The following is a 13,097-nucleotide window of genomic DNA, read 5'->3' as shown; positions in this document are numbered from 1 at the left end:
GAAACGGAGACGTGGTTAAGCGCAAGTCGATTTTAGATGATTTTGAATCGTCGAGCGATCGATTACTCCGAACATTGCCAGTACTGTCCAGTGAGTGAACAATGGACATTACCTCTGATTAGGACATGCAACTGACACCGCGTACGTAACCTACTCTGTATTCGTGGAGGGCACAGAAGGTAGTAGGTTCATGGTGATCCAAGGACCTGGTTCCATAATAGTATTAGCGGAACGGCAGTGCTCACGGTAGAACGCCTAGGAACCATGCAATCATTGGCACGCGAGAGCGCGTCCTGTTATTGCTAGTGATAAGGACTACAATCGAGGCACCAACCGACTACTGACCGGCTGGTTTTCAACCTTAAATCGGTCGAATAGACCTGCTTTGCGCTCGACGATGAAAGAACGTTTTCTGCGAGTATTATGTTTGCGTCATGATAGGAAACAACAACAACAAGAATGATTATGTCGAGCGCGTAGTTACATGAGAAACGAACTCGGTTAGACTGACCGGAATTTACTTACCGTGGCAAATTGATAATACTCGAGTGTAGTAGCACGTACGTAGCGGGGCTGCTGAAACACGTACGTGCGAAGTTGATGTGATTTGGTCAGAGGAGCTATGGCCAATGGATTTCATTTTCCCAAGTCGGTAGCTTCTCCTATGTTTCTACGTTTCGAATAATATCATCCCCGTTCTGCTTTTAGTTTGAACGCAATAAAAGCAATTTCTGCGGTGTGAAATAGCGCGGAAGTCAAGGGATTTCTACTCGTTTCTCTCGGGCGATTTTTCGTCGTGGTTGGACCGATGGGAATGTTGCTCGATCGATTGATAATCGTCGATAATCGCTCGCTCGTGTCGTTCCGAGTATCATCGGGGTGCACACACGTGTTCACATATATACTTATTTATGATCATGGAGACGTATGTATTCCAGACGGGTAAAAGGCGGGGTGGTAAATTTCAAGGCACACCCCTGAAACGTACCCAGTACACGTATGAAAGTGCAATAAAGAAAAGTGGCGTTCGTGCTCGGCTGAAACGCGCCGCTGTATACTCTTTCTCGACAATTTATTTTCGATCAGGGTGGCCATTGCTGATTAGCGCGACAATGCCAGCTTTGTTCAACGATTAACGACGTTTTATCCAATTCCTCCCATTCCGTGTACCCTCCTTGTTCCGATAATCGTACATTCGAATCCGGATAAGATTTAAAGGGCCATTTCCTCCGACTTACGAGACGGATCAACCGTATGCAACTCTTTTCATTAAAGAGTTAAGCACGAACTTTGACGGGGAAGAAATTCTGTCCTCTTATTACGCTATTATTTACGATAGCTTTTCATAAGAAAACTATCGCAGTTCGCTTCTTTCGTCGTAGTATTTTCTTCCAATCAAATATTCCACGTATTTGCGATATAAGAGATAGATAGATCGAGATAGAAAATCTATCGATCCATCCGGAAGCTTTTCTTCTTTTAACACTCTGATTAAGGCAGGATCGCTGAATATTTTTAGCTTTTATTCCGCTACGATTCTGTTAGTAGGAAACCCTCGATGTTTCGTAGCATAAGATGTTATGCGTGGTTTTTTCGTTCGATAATAAAACCGCCCGTTAGGGATATCTTTATCCCGAGAGGAAGTACATACTTTGTGCTCTTTACTCTAGCTCGGAAGAACGGAATTCTTCGGAGAGGTTTCTTCCTTCTACCGTTCTTAGGAGTATCACGGAAACCTACTACAGACTTGGTTCACGAGGTGTCCTACATTAAAGATGGTGTTGAGTTGTTTGCTCCACTTTTGGCTCTCACGTCCTTTTCCTCCTTTTCTTCGCCAACATTTTTCCTTGTATATCATTGCGCTCTGAAAATATTTTTCTCGGTGCAGCTAAGTACATATTACCGTCTTCTTTATCCTAATGTCAAATATCTCCCAATTATAGCGCTTTAAATATCGTTTCTTTAATGCTTGGTAATTATTTCTTTCACAGTTTATAATTACACACTCGTGAAAGAAGAAAAATGACTAGGTTATTTCTTGGAAATATTAATTAGGCTGGGAAAAAGGAAGAAACGAAAGAGAAATGGAGTAATGTTCGAAAGCGTTGATCGGCGACTAATCGTAAAACAGGTCGGAAAAGCTCGGAGAAGCTCGGAAAATTGTGCTAAACTCATAGTCGGTAGCACGGCCGTTAGAGATGGGGAAGGATTAAAGGCTCTTCTTTCGAATTTCACGTCAGTCAGCTGTACGCCGAGATAATCCGGAGCGGTGTGTATTCGCGAGGCGCGTATAAAATAAAGATCCGTCGCTGTCGAGCTCTTTTCTCGTTTCCCGCTTAATAACGCTTAATAAACGGCAACCGATGTCACGCGAGACGTGCGCGCTTTCCTCTTTTCTCTTTCACCCGCTTCTATTCCTTGCTTCCCCACTTTTATACGAGCAATGAAACGGATTAAGCTCTTTACGCTTGTGCCTGTGGCACGTGCGACAAGGGGAAAGGCCGAACAAGGAAAGAAAGAGCGACAGAGTTCGCGAGTCGCGAATGTTTTCAACCCTTCTCGTAATTCAACTTAGATTTTCTACATCGAAGGCTGCAATTTTGACATAGATGTTTCATGATTTCGAAATAAATAAAGAGAAAAGAGAGAGAGAGAGAGATTTCATAGGTTAAACATGGCTGGAAAATTGATTCTCTTGTTCGCGCAAACCTTATCGCGTTAATTACTTTAATTAATTGTGATCATACTGCTAGAGTAAGAAGGCAACGAAATTGATTCACGCGCAACTATCTCTCGCAACTTTCGACTTGGTAAGTTCTCGGGCGAGAAGTTCTTCTTTTAGTTCCGTCCGAGAAGCAGCAGCAGCAGCCGCCATTTATTCGAGTAGACTTTCTTCGACGATTAATTAACGTCGCGAGTAAGAAACAGACCAGGGATGCTAAACAGCGACAGTTTCTTTATTATAAAGGAATTATGCTTTGGCAATTGAATTTTGGTTCGATAATCGATTTTCCGAATGCGAGCCACGCGTTTGGAAGGATATTGGGAGTAAATTCTGGAAACTACATGAAACTTTTGTTTCGCGTTTTTAATCTGAAGTCTCTACTTTGCGCAGTCGCTTCTGTTATCGGTTCGTTGTTGGAATGAATGGTTTATCGATTAATTTGCTCTTCTCGCACGTTGTACGTGAAAGCAAGTAATTTGCTTCTACGGCGATGTAATTATCGTTTATTTTGAGAGGCTTACTTCAATACTCCGGGGAAATATTCCTCGTTAAATTTATTTGGTGTATAACCTTTCAAGGTAGGAAGATATTTGACAACAAACCAAAGTACCAGGTGTTTCGCGTACGACTAAACCACAAGCCGTCAGTACGACCAATTAAACGAGGCTCTAATAATTTAACCACATGTCGTTGCCCTGCCCAGATTTAGCCGTGATAACGCTATAGCATTCGACCTCTTCTATGCAACCAACTCGGTGGCCACAGCGAGGGTGTCCGGTTGGTTGCCATTGGCCACCGATCCCAAGGGACATTTTATGCTAACGTTATGGCTTACTAATAATAACCTGCTGTCACATTTTAGGAATCTTAATAGTCATACGTGTGCTGGCTGACTCACACGAAATTAACGAACACGTAACACATTTTCGGACGCATAAAGTCGTGTCAAGATAAAAATATAATTATTTGATAGAAGCGAAAGTATAATTACTTCGTAATATAGTTGCCGTTATGTAATACTTGCTTTCACCCTAATAGTCTATATAGGTCTCGTGCTCTTTCTTGTCTTTGGATCTTGGTTTGGAATATTTTATTTGCTGGCTTTAGCCAGGACAACGAATTTGTGTAGAAAATATATGAGCAATAAAATTGACGATCTTCTTTAAACGCATCGAAGGATTAATCAATTTGGTTTGCTTGACGAACAGTAAGACCTATGAATACTCTGTCGACATTGCCAAGCTTAGCGATAGTCCTTCAATAAGCGTCCATTCGATTAATCAGTGTCTCCTCGGGTCGATAGTACAGAATTGAGGAGATTAAAGTGATCCTCAAAATCGATGGTATTCTGCATAATACCGTAGACAAGATATAGCGTAGATCTAATTGCATTTTTGTGTCACAGGATTTTGAGATTTTCAAGGCCATTTATTGGCTTCGCATTGCCTCGTAGTTTTCATCGTTAACATATTTGGAAATAATTTGAAAATAAATCGTCCGTTAACATTCTTTTACGTTACAGCGTTGCGTATTATTTTCATCGCGTTCTAAAATATCTTCAGAAATACGCGATAATTTTCACGTGTACAATGCACGAAGTTACTTAAAATTATGACCAAATAAATCAATGTTTTATTATAAATGCACATTCATGTAAATATTACAGAAGCTTTTATAGATTTCCAGTCTAAAAGTAAATTCAGCTACTTGAAACACGCATTAGAAAAGTTTGATTTAGTACGTAGTTCTTAGCTTGCTATTACTTTCCAAAGAGTAATTTTTAGAAAATAATACCAATTTCCAAGACCCACCACGAGGAGGTGACTACGTTCGGGTCTCGTTTATAATTCAAATTTTCTCTATAAACAGAATGCAATAAAATAAATCACCTACTTAACATTTAATGACTATCAGATTCCTTATTTACGTCTCTAAATAGGTTCGATTAAATTCGCGGTAAATGCGGAAGAATCGATGTACAATTTTAGTGAATAATAATTGGCAAGTTTATCACGAGTGTCCAATCCTGTTTGTTATAATGTTTTGTTGGGTTAATCGTAAGGAAAATACATGTGGCGTAATACGGTCGAAATGTTAGTTAATTCGTTATTTTTACTTGCATCCGTGGCTACATTTTCGCTTATATCTTTTGTGTTTCTATGGATATCCTATTTCAGACACACGTTTCATCGGTGTGCGCATTCAAAGAGCAGAGTGTTATTCTAGTAACGAGTACATACATTCTTTTCTCTTGGTTTATACGATAGCGACGCGTACGAAAACTATTTTATGGCATCCTAGCTGGATTCTTGTAGAATTCTGTAACTGTACATTTTCATACAGCGCCTGTCTCTTTTCCTCCTTTTTTCCCCCATCTTTTTCCCTTTGCTCAAACGAATACCTACATCTGGTTGGAGTTTGGTAGGGTCCTGGTGTGGCTTTATATTTTGCTCTCTTCACGCGTGACGTCATCACCGGAATACGTGAGTCGCTTTACGAATGGCAGGACAACACGTAAAACCGTGGAAGCCGTGGAAACCGTGGCATCAACGAGCGTAACGAGAACTACCCTACTAAGCCACGAAGGGATTTCATTCCGAAAGGAAACGTCTAAGGGGAGATTTACCCAGTTACGAATAAATTTTTCGAGCCGACGGAAACCGGCATTTACTCTTTGCATTGACTTTGGGGAAATTCAATCTGGTATCAGTGAATTAATGTTATAAAAAAAGGAAAGAAAAAAATGACAAGAGGAAGATACTATCCTAAAGAATGCTGTGTTCGCGACGATGGTTAGAGAACGATGATGAAACTTGCGCAACAGCTCGTTGAGAAATAAGGTAGATCGTATCTCTTTCCTCTGCTACAGGATCAATCGAAGGTACGTGCTTAAAGCCGTGGGTTAGCTTGTATGGAAGTTGACGAACGAAGATAGAGGCGGGAAAACTTAAGAAAATGAATGGGTTTTAATATCGCGAGCTTTGCGAAACTAGGAAGTTGTAGTTGGACAGAAAATGCAGACTCGCTAAGCTTTACAGATTGTGGGTTCAAGACTCGGTCGAGTAAATCATGGCATCCTATGTCCGTCAGTTCGTACTTTAAGACATGCTAGGACGCAGCTGCCTCGTTACTCTGCCGGATCGTCCCGAGGGATTAGCGATACTTCAATAAACTCCACTACGTTCACCGCCATCGCTCCGACGAGTAGTCTATGGCATGTGTGCATAAGCGGAGAAGAGATGGTGTTTTTTTTCTATTCCCTTTCGCGACGGTCATGCGATCTCGTCTGATGTAGAGTATTGTAAATAGAATGAGTTTTAGAACAAAGAATACTTTTCAGCGTTAACCGGGCTCTCGTTCGCCTGTTTACCTGTTTGCGATTGAACCAAACTTACGTTTTTCCTTGGAAATATTCGACGAAATATTCGAAGGACTTGAGAATTGTAAAATCGAACATTCGTGCGCTATTCCTACCCTTTGTCTGTAGACAAGAAAAAGCGTCGAAAGAAGAAGAGTCGAGTCTCGTGCTAAGTAGCGAAGATCGTGCATTCTACAAACGAAACTAATATTCAACGTGCTAGGTTGATAAAAAAGGATGTATTGGAGAGAAAGAGAAAGAAGAAAGAGAGAGAGTGCAATTGGAAGACAATACCGAGCAGTTTCTGGAAAATCTTGAATAACTGCAGTTTCCTGTGCTGTGGGTTTATCGCATTGTTTTATTACTCAAACTCGGTATAGGTAAAAAGAGTCAGAATATTTGAAAGATCTTCGATCCTTGCTTTTTTTCTTCGTTACTTGAGTAGCTTACCGTAGTTCCACCTAATCTATGGTTTTAAAGTTAACTTGCTCTAAACTTACTCTGGTTAATTGTTTGTCTTTTCTGCTCGATCCTTTCGTCCAACTGGCTCGAATATCTAGCAATTTTTCTTCCATATTTCGTTATGAGAGTAGCAAAGGAAATAAAACTAGTTTCGTTGTTATCATATTCTCTTACATAGTTCCTGTGTGTAATATCCTAAGTTTATGTATTATGTAGATGTGGACACACTTACAGAATGAAATTTCGACTATTATTTCGTCGAAATTCAAAGACCTCTGTTTCTTTTTAATCAAGGTTCGCTTGTTTGTAAGAATCGAAGCTTTCTATACATCTGTCTCTATTTGTTCACCTTGCACGATGTTTCCCGCTTTTCTTGTCTCTGGGGATCTACGTGGATTTAGTATGATTGACGGCGAGGATTAAGCAAATTAACGTACACCGCAGATTATTAAATTCTCCGAAGGTTTGGGAAACGTAGGAAAAAGCAAGATAGGATCTCACAGTTGGATGAAGTTTTTGGAAGTGTAAGAGTATAATAGAGGACCGTGTGTTTAACGATCGACGGGGTCGATTGTTTCTTTCGCAAAACTAGCACGAACGTTGATCGCGTGTTTTTCGTGGAAAGTTGTGTCGATATTTCCTGTTATTTTGCAAAGAATAACTTAATAGCAACGTGTGCTGTACTAGCTTTTTAACCGCGAAATTAGGATTCTGGGAATTTGGAAACAGAGAGCAGATAGTTGCTCAAAGCCAGGTAGATGTTTGACCTGCAGGCAGGTACGATCAACAGAACCCGCAGTTTACATAGGTGTGTAACATTAGCCGACTCCGAGTAAATATGCATGCTTGCAGCACACCTGATTGAGTTACTCTATAAAGTCTAGATACTCGCATGACGTGTGTCAGTGTAGACGAAACTCTAAAGACTAAACACGATTGTTCTCTGTCTCGAAATTAAATCATGGTTAATGACGTACGTGTCGATTTCTTACTAACATTCGTCGTCGTTAATACTAACAATCTATCGATGGAACGATCAATGCATGTATATCGCCGTTGATTCATTTTCCTCTCACAAAATGTCAAACCACTTTTGAATTTAGACGTTTCGTTCGTTTCGTATTCCTCTTGTACGTTTCAACTCAACGAAAGCAACGGCATTTGACGTTGAATTGTTACGTACGCTTGGTAAACACAAGGTCGTTATCAACACTGAGAGCTAAGTCTCGTTAACCATTCCTAACAGGCGAATACGAAGCATCCTAGCATTGGATTTGATGCCTTGTTCGAGAATCTCTATTACCTACGTGATGTCTGGAGACATTTGCTAACCCGTGCGATACACAGTCAGATAACACGCGAACGAGAGGTTCGCTCGAAGGACTGGCGGAAGGACGTCGGGGGCAATGCTACCAAATGTTTCACAATGTACGCCGACCCATGTATGTACCAATTTAGTACGCACATACACGTTTATCTGCTTCTCTCGTTCGCGTCTTCTACTACTACATTATTTATGATTAGACGTTTCTCATTATCGTCGTACTATTTCGTTGAATATCTCTCTCTCTCTCTCTCTCTATCTCTCTCTCTTTCTTCCCTGTTTTATCTGCTAAAGAACGCAATATCCGAATGCGAGATCAAATAACTCTATTAAAAATCGTTAATAGCTTAACAAAAATTTCTACTGCGAGGCGATATATATATATGTGTGTAGTTATCTACATAAATGTTCGTTAATGAATCGACGAATTCCATTTTTAACACAGAGGAATTTTATAAAAGATTCAAATCCATTTAAATTTCGTTTTACACGTTTCAGTAGTCTTGTGCTATAATTTTACAACTCAGTACTTTATAACGTAATATTTTACAACGTTTGATTCTTTTTTCCACTCTGTTCGATACGAATTATTTCTTGTTAATTTCTTTGTACGTTATCTAGTAAAATATTTTATTATATATTGAAACTAGAATGCGATAATCTTGCAATGATTGGAACGTAAGTTACAAATACAAGGAGAACGTAAGATTACAAGATCACATACTAAACCAAGAGTTTATTAGGCGCCCTGCTGCGATCTTTATTAGTCTTCTCTATTTCCTTCATAAACGGAGCTGTGCGTGCACCGATATTTGAATTTGTGCACTATACGTATAGCTCGACAGGAACCCGCAGCGTACATCAAAGTTCAGACACCTAAAGCGTGTTCATTTCTCACTATGGAAGTTTGCATCCGTGACAAGAAGAGCCATGGGTTCATTGTTAATCGTGCGAATATGAGCCGAAGGATTTTGTTTCGAGCGTTCAAATATGTAGAACGCTTTTATTTAATAAAAATATCTTGTTGTTAAGAATCTCGTAATTTTACTTGATTAACGCGCGTGATCGTATAAAAAAGAGACAAACGTGTTATTATCGCGATACATTAACGTGATATTTCGTACTCGGATTATACCGAGACTGTCTCGTGAGATCTGAAAGTTTTGATGTTATGCCTTATGGTACAATAAGGGAAACCGTAAGACACGAACCTACTATTTTGGTTTATAAGTAGACTATGAGTGCACAGAGAATAGGTAAAAGCGAGGCCATTACTAAATCATGATGCTTTTATCCAACATCTTCGTCACTTGTGCGTTTCGGTTCTATTTTCCTTCTATTTGCTTCCTTCGCGCGTTCTTAGAGCCTCGCGTCTGTTATCCAGTAGCGAAGAAGCGAAAAAAGAGAAGGTGATAGTCGTACTCCCAGTCCTTCGAGGCAGCTTCTTTCTCGTAGCATTCTTCTTTGCGTTTTCCTTTTCTCGTGTATCGAGTTTCGTAGTATGCGCCACGCCGTAGACGCGTTTACGTTCGATGTATCGATATCAGTTGCTCGTAGAACGAGGCGAAAAGGCAAAGAGGCCACCTCTATCTTTAGAATCGGGTCAGAGTGGATTGCAAAATTGAAATTGTTTGGCGTCGCGACGTTCTCGATTAGCTTCCAGTTAATCTAACTTTTATGCTTTCACGATCAATAACAATTTCCCGAACAAATTCTTAATTTCGTTGATATATAAAATTTAGCGCGAACTTCTTTAACGGACAAATGAAACTGTCATCTTAATGGAAATATCTCTTTCATTTCCAAATATCAATGGAGTAATAAATAGAAAATATAGCGAGTGCTCTAGCGAAAGTATATACTTTGAAATGCGAATGATTCGGTAGCCTGGTTCAATTATTCGGTTTAAAGGAAGAAAAGTAAGTTAGACACGGAATAAAATCCTGTGGGAGCGTAGCTCGGATAATGGCTCCGTGGTAGTTTAGAGAAAAGCGATGGAAACTGCGAAAGTATGTTTTTCTTTTATTTCCGTTACGACGCGGTGACAGTGCAGCGGCAAAATAGCCGCCTTCGGCAATCGCACGATAAACACTAGCCCATTCTTCCTTCTCTTATCTCTTTCTTTTCTTCTGTTTCTTGCTTTCGTTTTCCCTTGTTCATTTGGCTTCTCCGCGAACGGAAGACCGGACAAAGTTGCAGTTTTTTTGCCTGAAAGTACAGGATTCGAACAATAATGATTGAAATATTTGTTATTTCGTTTCGAGTGTACATTTCATCGATGGTAAATTAGAATTGCAAGGAAATTGGCTGGTATAATCAACAGCGGGGAAGAATTTGATGCATATTTCTAATTGATCGTGGAAATTTTTATTAAGGTCTTCCTGTAAAGAAATTAAAAAAGTTCCCATTTATGAAAGTCCCCGTTTCGATTTCATTATTGCGTTGGTCTTCCGCGATATTTGTTGTCAGAGGTATTCGCACCGACACAGAATTTTCAATGTGCTCGCCCTTTAGAAATTTTTATTAAACACGTAGGTCTCTCCATAGCAGAATCACTCAGACATTCCTCTCTTCTTGAAGTTCTCAAGTTTCGAGCTGTTCCTTATAGTCCTTTTATCAGAAAGCGCCCTCGCTGTCCTTGCTCCGTAACTATCTCTTCCAGGAACAATATTCCTATTCTTTAAAGCAATGCGATGTCGGGTTGCTTGCTATCTCTAAACTCTCTCGCGTCAAACAATCAAACCAATAACCGATGGCTACGTGACTTTGATCACTAGCGATCGTTGGGCATCTGCAGAATCTCAGCCGCGCTTTCACCGACTACACGTGGCCAAAATTTCTACCACAAACCGTCTTGAAAGTAGAATAATAAAACTCAGCTGCAGCTTCGCGATCCTGAAAAATGTATAGTCGCTAACAAACCCGTTTGTCTTTCAAATTGGTATCTGTTTCCATTCTCTTCTTTTCATCGTATCAAGATTGATTCGATTTGATTTCATTGAAAGATTTAATCGAGTGGCAAAGTATGTGTCGAATATCGTGATAGGGAAACTCGAGAAGCCACTATATATCTGTTAGTGGTAAATCTAAATATTTCAAAGTACCAAGCTCGAATCTACATGGAGAAGATCGAACAAAGGAGCTATCGTTTAAATTTAGTTGTAAAAAAATGTAAAAAATCATAAGGATCGAGAGGAAGCTTCGAGTAGCTTTTGTGCACTTATATTTTCTAGGTGGTAAGGCTTTATGGCAACAGCCATCATAAAATGGATACAAAGAGACTATATTGCCTCTGGTATGAGACTAGGGAAGCCAGGGCGGAGACGTGAATCTGCATATGGAACGCGCATTAAGTAGTTTCTTCAGCGTTTAATTTAATACCGTGGCCACAATGGGCGAGACTGCAACGACGAAACGTCCGACGTCTCCCTTGTATGAACGTAGGTTTATATGTCTTGCAGTTTCGGCATCTCAATGTTCCTTATACTGTGAACTAGCACGATATACCGTATCCCACTATCTTTAAGATTTTGATTGTTCCGAAACAACGTTAGCTTTCACGTTGATACGACACGATAAAGAAAGTACTATTGTCCGCGGTTTGTTGCAGGACTTGTGCGTCTTTCGTTGCCATTGGATTCTTTGACCGCACATTTGTTCATAAAAAGTCTTAAAAACTTACGCAGAAGCATAAAATGGCCAAGGACGCAAAAAGAGGCTCGACGAGTTCCTTTTTATTATTTCTTTACTTTCGTTTCTTCTTGTCGTTCTTTTCGTTATTTTTATCTTCTCTTCATTACGTAATTCTTGTACGTATAATCACTACATTTATTTGTTGCTGAAGTTTCCAGATTTGTGTTTCTGTACAATCACGTCGATCTTAGAAAGAACGAGGCTGATTAGCAGATTCAGGATGATCGAACTTAACCCTTTTGCTTGGAATAGAGCAATACGTTACAAAAACTGCTCCGAGTAATAATTATCGAAATATTCTAGCCTAATTTCTTCAAATTTCTATAACATCACCGAGTTCTATTCTGTTAACGGATAGGAAAAATGGAATTTAAAAGATTTTGTAATTATGCTTAATTAACTGTGCTTAATTAGCCTAGGGCGTAGTATTGTTGATAGAAAGAGACATTTTGAAAGGGTTAAATCGTCGTCCAACAGTTACGTTGTAGGCGTTTTTCGTTCATAGGTACCGGTGCTTCGATGTTTTCGTACTTTGTTAAGGCGTAAAATTCGCTTGGAAAATCGACGAGAAATGGCTAAAGAAATAAGCAAAGACAGATGTGAAAAGACATTCGTAACGGGAACGATGGGTTAGTCGGTCGTCGAAACAAGGGACTGTCTCGCGCAAACGATTGTGACGCAAAAGGAAAACTCATTTCGAAGAAAAGAGAAGCGAAGAACTGAAGAAAAGAGGGAACTCAAGGACAAAGGAGAAAAAGAAGACACAGGCTGGCAGACAGAAGGTAGCAGAGAGCAGGCTAGCTTCATTTCTTCGTAACTCGGCGCGACAGTTGAGAGAAAAATTGGTTCTACCCTTGGTCGGGTCAGGAAGGTGCGAAGGATTCGAGCAAGGGGCCGCTGTCCGGAATGGGAAGGGTTGGGTACATCCTCTAATATCTTATGATTTAGTGTTGGATGCAACGACGCAGCTTAAACGCCAACGTTATACGATGCTACAAGCCGATACTGTTGCGAAATTAAAGTTGCGTGGGTGGTTGGTTGACTCGTTTTTTAAGGAGTTTGTGTGTCTTTTTTTCTTCTCCGTTTGTTTCTCGTTTCTCTCTCTCTCTCTCTCTGAAAATATTTTCCTCGAATTACTCGTGTCTTATCGTAAAAAATTTCCTAGTTTTCGTCGAATTTACGTCTAAACGTGTACACGTTTTCTTCTGGAAGAAGATGTTTTCTCTCGTTGTTGGTCGTAAGTAGATGCATCGAACTCCCTATAAATTACGGCCGGTGTATTTCGTTGAAAATTCGTTAGGTCGGACGTTAACTAAGCGAGTAGGATAAGCTGACGGCATTGGTTCTCTTAGTTGGAAGGGGAGGACGGACTATCTAAAAAAAAGGACGGGTGGGGCCGTTTGTCAGTTGGCGCGCGTCCATTAGGGGTGAAAAATCGAGTAGCAGCACGGCCATAAACAAACAAAATTATACGAGCCGACGGTTTCTCGACTAGTTCAGAGTTCATACGTGTCGCGTCATGTTTTTCGCAGCAT

At 40.2% G+C, this 13,097-nt stretch overlaps 2 protein-coding genes across 15 annotated transcripts in view; one reads left to right on the top strand and one right to left on the bottom strand.

Annotated features, from left to right (window-relative positions):
• Meng (serine/threonine-protein kinase meng-po) overlaps nucleotides 1–3,756 on the bottom strand; it is a 215,426-nt gene extending 211,670 nt beyond the window's left edge. The window contains exon 1 of the mRNA XM_072013764.1: nucleotides 3,746–3,756. The gene's annotated coding sequence lies outside the window, so the exon portion shown is untranslated. The remainder of the gene's footprint in view (nucleotides 1–3,745) is intronic.
• Nucleotides 1–13,097, top strand: part of Lar (tyrosine-protein phosphatase Lar) — a 281,226-nt gene that overhangs the window by 75,583 nt on the left and 192,546 nt on the right. For 9 of the 14 annotated variants that reach the window (XM_072013703.1, XM_072013701.1, XM_072013702.1 and 6 more), the window contains exon 3: nucleotides 7,792–7,987. The exons of the other annotated variants lie outside the window; for them this stretch is intronic. In XM_072013703.1, coding sequence (XP_071869804.1) covers nucleotides 7,952–7,987 — 36 coding nt within the window. In that variant the 5' untranslated portion in view covers nucleotides 7,792–7,951. The remainder of the gene's footprint in view (nucleotides 1–7,791; nucleotides 7,988–13,097) is intronic. 14 annotated transcript variants of the gene reach the window in all.

The sequence above is a fragment of the Bombus fervidus genome, chromosome 12, assembly GCF_041682495.2.
Source record: "Bombus fervidus isolate BK054 chromosome 12, iyBomFerv1, whole genome shotgun sequence".
Taxonomy (NCBI): Eukaryota; Metazoa; Arthropoda; class Insecta; order Hymenoptera; family Apidae; genus Bombus; species Bombus fervidus.
Note: the sequence above shows the minus strand (reverse complement) of the source record. Positions and strands in the feature narration are given on the sequence as shown.